General features: G+C 62.6%; 1 protein-coding gene across 1 annotated transcript; it reads right to left on the reverse strand.

Moving 5' to 3' along the window:
• Positions 1-157: 157 nt before the first annotated feature.
• SF1 (splicing factor 1) lies at positions 158-9,380 on the reverse strand (the record flags this gene model as incomplete). Its single annotated transcript, XM_082501454.1, has 12 exons — positions 8,659-9,380; positions 7,873-7,998; positions 6,553-6,628; positions 4,720-4,872; positions 4,525-4,614; positions 3,586-3,769; positions 3,358-3,473; positions 3,149-3,256; positions 2,760-2,934; positions 1,628-1,865; positions 906-965; positions 158-307 (listed from the first exon to the last, which is right to left on the reverse strand). Coding segments are annotated over exons 1-12 (2,176 nt in total), but the record flags the coding sequence as incomplete, so codon positions are not given.
• Positions 9,381-9,922: the final 542 nt, after the last annotated feature.

Raw genomic sequence — 9,922 nt, forward strand, 5'->3', positions numbered from 1 at the left:
GTGGGGGTTAAATTTAGAGAGGGTGTTTAAATTTAGAGGGAGTACAGCCCTTTTCGTGCAGAGGGGGTCCCCAAAACGACCCCTCCCCCCCTTCCCCCCCCCCCCAGGTGCCCCAAACCCGGGGAGAACCCCCCCAGTTCCCCCCCCCCACACTCACTTTGCTGCCAGGGCAAGGGGGTGCTGCTGCTGCTGGGGGGCGGCGGGGGCTGCTGCTGCCACGGGGGGAGCGGGCCGGAGGGGGGGGGCGGCTGCCCACCGGGCGGGGGGGGCGGCGGGGGCAGCATACCCAGCGGCGGCGGCATCATACCTGGGGGGGCACACGGGGGGGGGGGGTTAGGGGGAGCCTGGGGGCGTCGGAGGGCACTGGGGGTGTCTGGAGGGGTGTTAGGGGGGCAAGAGGGGTGTCTCGGGGGGGGTAACGGGGGCTGGGGGGCAACAGGGGTGTCAGGAGGGGTGTTGGGGGGCAATAGGAGTGCCCGGGGGGGGTGCTGGGGGCAACAGGGGTGTCTGGAGGGGTTGGGGGGCATTGGGGGGCAATAGGGGGCGTGTGGAGGGAGGCGTTGGGGGGCAATAAGGGGGATAAGGGGGGCGTTGGGGGGGGTGCTGGGGGGCAATAGGGGTGTCTGGGAGGAGCACTGGGGGGCAATAAGTGTTTCTCAGGGGGGCTAAGGGGGGCTTAAGGGGCAATGGGGGCATCTGGGGGGTGTTGGGGGCAAAAGGGGTGGGGGGGGGGAGTTTAGGGGGGGCAATAGGGGTGTTTGAGGAGACACTGGGGATGGAGGAGTTGGGGAGGGGATGCGTAGCGGGATTTTGGGGAGATGTGGGGGGCTTTGGGGATGTCTGAGGGGCAATAGGGGCATCAGGGGGTCCGGGGGGGTTGTTGGGGATTTTGGGGGGGGTCTCACCTTTTCCCTGGTGCAGGCGATAGACCCCAGAGCCCACCGGCGCATTTCCCAGGTACTGATCTTGAGGGAATGAGAGACCGTCGCCTTAGCGAGGGGGTGGGGGGGGGCAAACCCCCCCTTTTCACCCCCAAAACACCCCCCTTTTCACCCCAGCAATACCCCCCCTTCGAGATCCCACTCCCCCAAAAAGAACCTTCCCAGGTTCTGATCTTCACCCCACAAAAGCCCTTTTCAGGAAAAATAAGCTTTTCACTAAGAACCCCCTCCCTTGGCCCAAAACTGCTCCTTCTCGCCCCAACATTAACCCTCTCAGCCAAGAAACAACCCATTTTCACCCCAAAACCCCTTTCTCACCCCAACCCCCGCCCTTTTTATCCCCCAAACCCCATTCACCCCCAAAAAATCCTTCATCACCAAAAAAAACCCCCTTTTTACCCCCAAACGTTTTCACCCCCAACCCACCCCCTTCTCACCCCCAAAAAAAAAAACTTTCACCCCCCTTTTTTACCCTGAACACCCCCTTTCTGACCCAACCCCCCCTCCTCCCCCCACACCCCCTTCCTCACCCCCAAAACTCGTTTTTCACCCCCCCAAACCCCCTTCCTCACCCTCAAAACTCCCTTTTCACCCCCCAAACCCCCTTTTGACACTCCCCCCCCCCCCCTTCTAACCCCCCAACCCCCCCTTTTCACCCCAAACCCCCCGTCCAGGATTGTCCTTACCCATGTGGTGGGGTCCCGGGTGGGCGGGCGGGTGGGGGCCCTGCCCCATGGGGGGGTGGTGGGGCTGCATCCAAGGGGGGGGCCCGTTGGGGTTGTGCTGGAGGGGGTGTCCCCCCCCGTGGCCCCCCCCCATGCCGGCCATGGGGTGGGGGAAGCTGTGGGGCCCCCCCGGCCCCCCGTGCAGCCCGTGGTAGGGGCGGCTCTCCGAGGGGCTCGAGTTCATCCAGGGCGGGCGGCTCTGGGGGAGGCACAAAGTGGGGGGGGGGGGTGTTAGGGGGGAACTGGGGGGAAATTGGGGCCTTTGGGGGAAGAGGTGGGGGCTTGGGGGGGAAACTGGGGCACTTGGGGGGGATTTGGGGGGAAAAGGGGGGGCATTGGGGGGAAATTGGGGCACCTGGGGGGGCTTGGGAGGGAAACTGAGGCCTTCCAAATGATTTGGGTTGAAATTGGGGCATTTGGGGTAATTTAGGGCCCTCGGGGAAGTTAGCGGGAGAGGGAGGGGTTGGTGGAGGGAGTTTGGGGACTTTGGGGCAATTTGGGGGGAGTTCAGGGTCTTTGGGGGGAACCTGGGGCATGTGGGGGGAACTGGAAGGAGACCAAGGCCTTTCAAATGATTTGGGTTGAAATTGGGGCATTTGGGGGGCAATTTGAGGCCTTTGGGGTGAATTAGGAGGAGCTCGGGGGGGCAGATTGGGCCACTTGGGGTGATCTGGGGGCACAGAGGGGGCTTGGAGGGGTGAATTGGGGTGAGTTTGGGGCCTTTCGGGTGATTAGAGTTGAAATTGGGGCACTGGGGTGATCTGGGAGGGAAATGGGGGCACTTGGGGGGGCTTTCGGGTGAATGGGGGCCTTTCGGGTGATTTGGGTTGAATCTGGGGCATTTAGGGGGAGACTGGAGCGCTCGGGGGGATTTAGGGGGAGAGACAGGGGGCTTGGGGGGCGATTTGGGGCCTTTTCAGGGGTTTGGGGGCAAACTGCCGCCCCGAGAGTGATTTGTGGGGGGAACAGGGGGGAAATCGGGGCCTTTGGGGGGGGTCGGGGTGGGACTGCGGCACTTGGCGGGGGGATCGGGGGGTAGAGCGGGGCCTCGGGGGCGAGCAGCGGGGAGGCGGGGGTTTGGGGGGGCACTCACGGGGGGGGGCTGGCTGCTGGCCTGGCTGGCGGCGCGGTGGCTGGAGGAGAGGGGGCTGTTGTTGTGGGCGGCGTTGGAGCTGACGGAGACGGGGGCTTCCCCCAGCTCGGCCATCAGCGACAGGTACTCCTTGTCCATCCGCGCCTTGTCCTGCGCCGACTGCGGGTCCCCGGGCCTGGGGGGGGCGAATTGGGGGGAAAAAGGTCAATTCGGAGCGGGGGCAGCACCCTCCCAGCACCTCCGGAGGGAGGAGGGAGGTGCCGACCCCCACACTCCTTCTTCCCCCTACTTCAGGGAGCGAGGGAGAGGGGAGTGTGCCCCCCCTGAGAGCGCAGGGGGGCGTTGGGGGGATTTGGGGGGCGATTTCGGGGGGTTTGGGGGGGCGGTACCTGGCGAACTTGCAGTCGGAGGCGATGTGGCCGGCCCCGCCGCACTTGGTGCAGACGGTGGTGTTGGTGATGCTGCGCGTCTCGGTGCTCTGCCACGGCCGCAGGATCCTGGAGGAGCGGCAGCAGTTATTTTGGGGTGAAAGGGGGTTATTTGAGGTGCGCGCATGCTATTTCGGGGTGAAATAAGAGCGTTTCGGGGCGCGCCTGACCTGTTATCGTCCTCCCGCAGCGTCCCGTTGAGGCGCGCCAGCTCCCGCAGCTGCATCTTCCGCAGGTCGTTCTGGTCCTCGGGCGTCTCGATGCCTTGCTTCAGGATATTCCGGATCTGGGAAGGTGGTGGGGTTTTTTTGGAAAAAAGGGGGTGAAATTGAAGTTAAAAAAAAAAAAAAAAAAAAGAGCGGCAGAGGTTCCCACCCCCCCCCGGGACCCTCCCGTACCTGCTCCACCGCTTTCTTGACGTTCTCCATGGTGTTGGCGGTGACCAGAGCGTGGAGGGGCTCGTCCTCCCCCGGCAGCATCTGCCCGTCCTTGCGGCCCACTTTGCCCTCCTTCACCGAGCCTTTGCCCCGGATCATGATTTTGGCGTTGCACTCCTTCTCGATGTTCTTCAGCGTGTTCCCCCTGGGGCGGGGGGGCAAAGGGGGGGTCATTCACCTCGATTTGGGGGGGGTCACGACACCCCACGGACCCGTTGGGGCACCCGCGCCCAGAGGGGAGAGCTGGGAACACGGCGGCACCCACCCCCGGCATCGTTAGCAGCCCGGCCTCGTTAAGAGCCCCCCTGAAACCTTTTAGGGGATGTTGAAGGGGGGGGTCACCCACCCAAATTGGGGGGGAACACCCCACGGTCCAGCTGGGGTGCACACCAGGGGACCCCAAGGGCAGGGAGAGACAGGAACATGGTGGCACCCTGGCAGCGTTATCCCCCAGCATCGTTAGCAGCCTGCTCTCATTAAGAGCTCAGTCTCATTAAGTGCCCAGCGTCATTAAGAGCCCCCCAAATTTTTAGGGTGACTCTGAGAGGAGGGATCACTCAGCAAAACTGCTGCCCCCCCCCCCAAGCCCTGCAGGCGGGGAGAGCTGGGAACAGGGTGGCACCCCGGCATCGTTAGGAGCCCGGCATCATTAACACCCCAGTCTCATTAAGCACCCAGCACCATTAGGAGCCCCCTAAATTCTTGGGGTGGCCTTACAGGGGTGTCACCCTCCAAAATTGCTGTTCCCCCCCCGATCCTGCAGGCAGGGAGAGCCAGGAAAGCAGCAGCACCCCGGCTTCATTAGGAGCCCAGCACCCCGGCTTCGTTAAGCACCCAGCCTCGTTAAGAGCCCAGCCTCGTTAGGGGCCACCCCCGGTTCTGGGGGGGCCACGGACGCACCTGGGGCCGATGAGGAGCCCCACGAAGTTGATCTCGGGGTACTCATCCTGCGGGATCATCACTTTGTCGCTCACCCGGGTCGCCGGTGGCCTGGGAGGGAGGGGAGCGAGAAAAAGGCGGCGTTAGAACCCGGGGAAAGCCCCAAAATAGCCGGAATTGGCCCCAAAGATGTGTCGTGTCCCCCCCGCCCCTCACTTGTAGTCGGCGGGGGGCTTGAAGTCGGGGTTGAGGGCCACCATCTCCGTGATGAGGTTGTGCCGCTCCTCCTCCAGTTTCTTGCGGGTGCGGAACTCGCGGGTGTTGAGGCGCTTCCCCTCACTGTTGTAGATGGGCTCCGGGGAGGGGGACCTGCGGGGGGGGGACAGGGGGGTCACCCCGCGCCCCGACCCCCCCTGCGCCCCCCTCACAGACCCCCACGACCCACAGACCCCCCCTGTCCCCATCCCCCCCCCCCCAATCTTCCCCTCTCTGCTACAGTCAGGACAGGGGGCTGCCCCCCCCTTCCCCCAGGGGGGTAATTAAAGGGCGTTAATTAGCACCCAATTAAGAACCCCCGCCGCCCCAAAACCAGCCTCCTTTTGGCCCTTTTCTATTTTAGACTTTTTTTCTTCTTTTTTTTTTTCTGGGCAAGAGTTCAGGTTTTGCCCTTTTCTACCTTTTTTTTTTTTTTTTTTTTTTTTTTTTGAGGCCTCATTTTGCCCATTTCTGGGTTTTGTTTTTGTAAGAGAAAAGCTTCCCCAGTTTGGGGGTTTTTTGGGGGGGGGGGAGGGAAGCTTTTGGGGACTTTTGGCAGTGCGGCAGGTAAAGCTACGGAGGGAAGAGTCAAGGTCGGTTTAGCAGAGCCGTGTTCGGGTTGAGGAAAACCAGGATTATGGTGAAAAATCAGAATTAAAAGTCAGAATTATCATCGATTAAGGAAAAAAAAAAAAAGTCACAATTCCTCAAGTTTTGGTTAAGTTATGGACCTTTTTTTTTTTTTTTTTTCTCTCTCACACACGCCCACCCCCCTCAGAATTGCAAATTTAGGATGAGGCTGCAAGAAGGGAAGAGATTACGCGGATAATCCAAAAAAATCATCCCGGGCGGCAATCGGAAACCTGCACCCGTTTTGGGGCGAGAAAGAAACTTTTCTGGATTAAAACCAGTTGGCGCCACCGTCCTCGCGGCCTAAAGGGAACTGTCGACACGCGGAAACGAAAGGTCAGCTAATCACCGCTCGTTAATTATTAATTAATAACACCGCCCCCCCTCCTCCCCGCCGCCACCGCACACAGGCGTCCGCCGGTAATTAGCGCTAACGACGCCCCAGCTCGTTAACGATGCGCTCTGCCCTGGCGCGCTGCGGAGGAGCAAGTCAGGGTTATTGCCGATTTTCTTGGATTTCCCCCCAAAAGCCCAGTGCCGGGCGGCCGATATCCCCCCCGCCTCCCCGACTGCGGCCCCGGTTCGTTAGCGGCGGCTCGTCAGCCGACAAAGTCATTAGCCCCCTCCCGGCGGCCGCGGGGCGAGGGACCCCCGTTCTGCCCCGCCGCGCAAAAAATCGGGTGGAAGTGGGTGAAAAAGGGGAGGGGAAGGGGGCGGAATTTGAGCCCTTTTTTGGGGGGAGGTGGCGGAACTCGCCCCCCCCGCTGCCGATCGGAACCGAATCGGTGGGAAACGGGGGAAAAACGGGGGCGAAGCGGTGCCGGCGGGAGCCCCCGCCGCGGGTTTCGGGGAGAAAAGCCCTGAAACAGGCGCTTTCCCCGTCCCGCCGCGGGAGGGAGGGAGGCGGGCAAAGTCCCAGCCCTCCCTAAGCTCCCGCAGCTCGCTAAGCTAATTAATCCGCCGGCGCTAATTAATCTGCCGGCGGGGTTAACGAAGGCCGCCCCTTCCCCTGCGGCGGCCGGCGGGGCGGAACGGCGCGGCCTCGGCCCGCTGCGGAAATCCTTCAGGGGTAACGGTCAGAATAACGACAAGAATGATCAAAACCACAGAAAGCGCCCCAAAGAGGGAGCGGGAGGCGGAGTTACTGTGGGTGAAGGTCCCAACCTGTCCTCAGGGTTAGGGGGGATGCCCAGGTCTCCCGTGCGCAGTTTGCGAGTCAGGTCTTCGATCTGCAGTTGCACTGGAAGAAACCCGGTTAGGACAGAAAAAAGGGTGGGAAAAAAGACAGAGTTACCAAAAAAAGGACATCGTTGCCAAAACAACAGACATTCTTACCAAGAAAAGCACATTATTACCAAAAACAACAGGCATTTCTAGCAAGAAAAGCACATTGTTACCCTGAAATCAGGCATTTCTACTCAAAAAAACCACATCGTTACCCTAAAATCCGGCATTTCTAGCAAGAAAAGCACATTATTACCCTGAAACCAGACATCATTACCCTAAAACCAGGCATCATCATGAAGCAAAAAACAAGTATTATTACCAAAAATAAACATTGTTAGGCTAAAACCAGACGTTATCATGAAAAAAAGCACGTGTTGTTACCAAAACTAGACATTGCTACCCTAAAATCAGGCATTATTATGAAAAAATGAACATTATTACCAAAATCAGGCATTATTACTCTAAAAATCAGACGTTACTACAACAAACCTGGACGTTACTATGAGAAACAACAAACGTTATTACCAAAAATAGAAATGGTTACCAAAACCCCACATCTTGTTACCAATAAAAGCGCGTTATCACCGAACCCCCACAGGTTATTATCAAACAAGGAGGTACCATTACCAAAACCACAGCTAGTCGTTTCCTTATTTGGGCAACAATACTAAAAACACAGAGTTTTTTAACTAAAACACCACGTTATTACCTTAGAAACAAACATTATCACCAAAAAATACACATTATCGCCAAAGCAAGACGTTGTTACATTAGAAAAAGACAGTTTTACCTTAGAGAGTAGGTTATTACCAAAAAAGACACGTTATTACCCCAGAACATCGTTACCAAAAAATCGGACATTGCTCAGAATTGTCAAAAGAAAAACATTGTTACCCCCAAACAGGAAGTTATTACCAAAACCGGGACATTGTTACCTAAATTAACGTGCTGTCACCTACAAAAAACCCCGTTATAACCTAAAAAAATCACATTCTTACCTAAAAAACCAGCCATTATCGCCCCAAACCCCGGACAGCACCCCCAAACCCCGCCGCGGCACCCGCGCCTCGGCCAGCGGCTTCGTTAAACGGGACGGGAAGTGGCGATTGAGGGGGGGAGAACCCCCCTCCGGGGCCCCAACTGGGCCCGAACTCCCCCTCTGGGCTCAACCGGCAGCGCGGGGGGGTTCCCCGCGGGAGAGGGAGGCGCCCCCAGCCCCAAAAAGGGGGTTTTCGGCCCCGAAGCGCGGCTGGTTACCGATGTAGGCGCGCTCCTGCTCGCGGGTGAGGCCGGGCGGGATGACGGTGGGCATCCCCGGGATCACCGTCTTCTGGTCCAGCGAGTCCTGGTTCCAGCGGCTCCGCTTCCGCTTCCGCGGGAAATCTGGGGGGGGGGAGGCAAAAAAAACCCCACGTTTTGGGCAACTCCAGGCGGTTGGGGGACTCCCGGGGGAGCGGCGGGGCCACAAAATGGCGGCCGGAGATGGGGGGGGGGGGGGTGTCAGGGGTCACTCGGCCCCCGGGGGGTAAATTGGGGGGGTCCCTCTGCCCCCTTCCTGCCCCCCATAACCCCCCTGGGCCCCTCTTTACCCCTTTCCCCCCCAAAACCCCCGCAGCTCCTGTTTCCTCCTGCCCCCCCAAATCTCCCTGACACCCCCCCATAACCCCCCCCACACACTTTTTGCCCCTCCACCTTCTCATAACTCCTCTGGACACCCCCCTTTGCCTCCTGCCCCCCTCCCCCCTCACGAACTTCACCTTCGACCCCCAACCACCCCACCCCCCCCAGGTCGGAACTTTGCCCCAAACTACTCTTTACCACTTACCCCCCCACCCCCATTTTTCCCCACTGCCCCCCGCTTTCCTCCTGGGCCCCCCATCGCTCCCCCCCAGCCCCCCCCTTGGCCTCCTGCCCCCCCCATAACCCCCCACTCCCCCCTTTGCCTCCTGCCCCCCATAACACCCTCCTGCCCCCCCTAACCCCCCCCCCCCCCCCCCGGCACCGACCTTACCCCCACCACCACCACCCCCCCCCGACACGTACCTGACCTCCTGGAGCCCTTATGGACGCCGACCGCCCTCCCGCCGGCTTCATTCTGCCCGACACCTCCTCCTCCTCCTCCTCCTCCTCCCCCCCCGCCGGGTCCGCTCTCCTCAGCCCGCTGCTGGCCCGGGGCGGCGGCCGAGGGCTGCTGGGGGGGTCCCGGCTGCGGCTGCTGCTGGGGGGGGCCCGCGGCCGGCGGGGCCGGGGCGGCGGGCGGGTCGTGGCCGGGCGGCGGCGAGGGGAAGCGGTACTGCCCGTAGGCCGCGGCTCCGGGGGCCGTCGGCGGCGGCTGCTGCTGGGGGGGCCCGGCGGGGGGGGCGGCCGGCGGCGGTTGCTGCTGCGGCTGCGGCGGCGGCTGCTGCTGCGGGGGGGGGGCGGCCGCCGCTTGAGGCTGCGGCTGCTGCTGGGCCGGCGGCGGCGGCGGCGGGGGGGGCGGCGGCGGCTGCTGCTGCGGCTGAGGCTGCGGCGGCGGCGGCGGCGGCGGGGGAGGCGGCGGCGGCGGCGGGAGGGCGGCGAAGGGATAGGCGGCGGCCGCCATGGGGCCTAGTAAAGCGGCCGGGGCCTGACCGGCGGGCGGAGGCGGCGGAGGAGGACCGGGAAGGACGAGACCGGGGGGAGGCGGCAGCGGGAAGCCGGGTTTCCCCGGCGGCGGGGGCGGGTGGAGCTTGCCCAGCGGCGTGGCGTTCGCCCCGGTCGCCATAGAGCCTCCCCTCAGCCGCCGGCCTTCGCGAACCTTCCACGCCGCCGCCGAGGCGCGCCCGGCGCCCATTGGCGGGGCCGAGCGTCGGTCAAAGCGTTCCCGCCCCGCCGTTGGGTGGCGGGGTTGTCAGTCTGCGCGGCGGCGACGGTGATTGGGCAGGGGGCGGGCGGCGAGGGCGGGGACGGGCGCTGAGGCGGCGGAGAAGGGGATTGGCCGGGGGGAACGTCGCTCAGGCGCCGCGCGGAGGAGGGGGGCGAGGGGGCGAGCGCGGATTGGGCGGAGCGGCGGAGGGCGGGCCCGCCCGCCATTGGCTACGCGCCGCCACGCCCCGCGCCCCCGGACGAGGGAGTCGGTAGACCCCGTTGCGGGGCAGGCATGACGTCGGCGCCTGCCTCGCCCTTTCATTGGGCGGCAGGTTGGGCACCGTCTGATTGGCGGGCTCCGCCGTCGCGCAGGGGATGAAGCCACCTGATTGGCGGAGGGGGCGCGGGAAGGGGGCGGGCGCGCAGCCGCCCGCCAAAACCTCGCCGCGAAGCATCGCGGGAGTTTGACTCCCCCCGCCCC

This window comes from Vanellus vanellus (genome assembly GCF_965231255.1).
Source record: "Vanellus vanellus genome assembly, contig: HAP1_SCAFFOLD_2414, whole genome shotgun sequence".
Lineage (NCBI taxonomy): Eukaryota > Metazoa > Chordata > Aves > Charadriiformes > Charadriidae > Vanellus > Vanellus vanellus.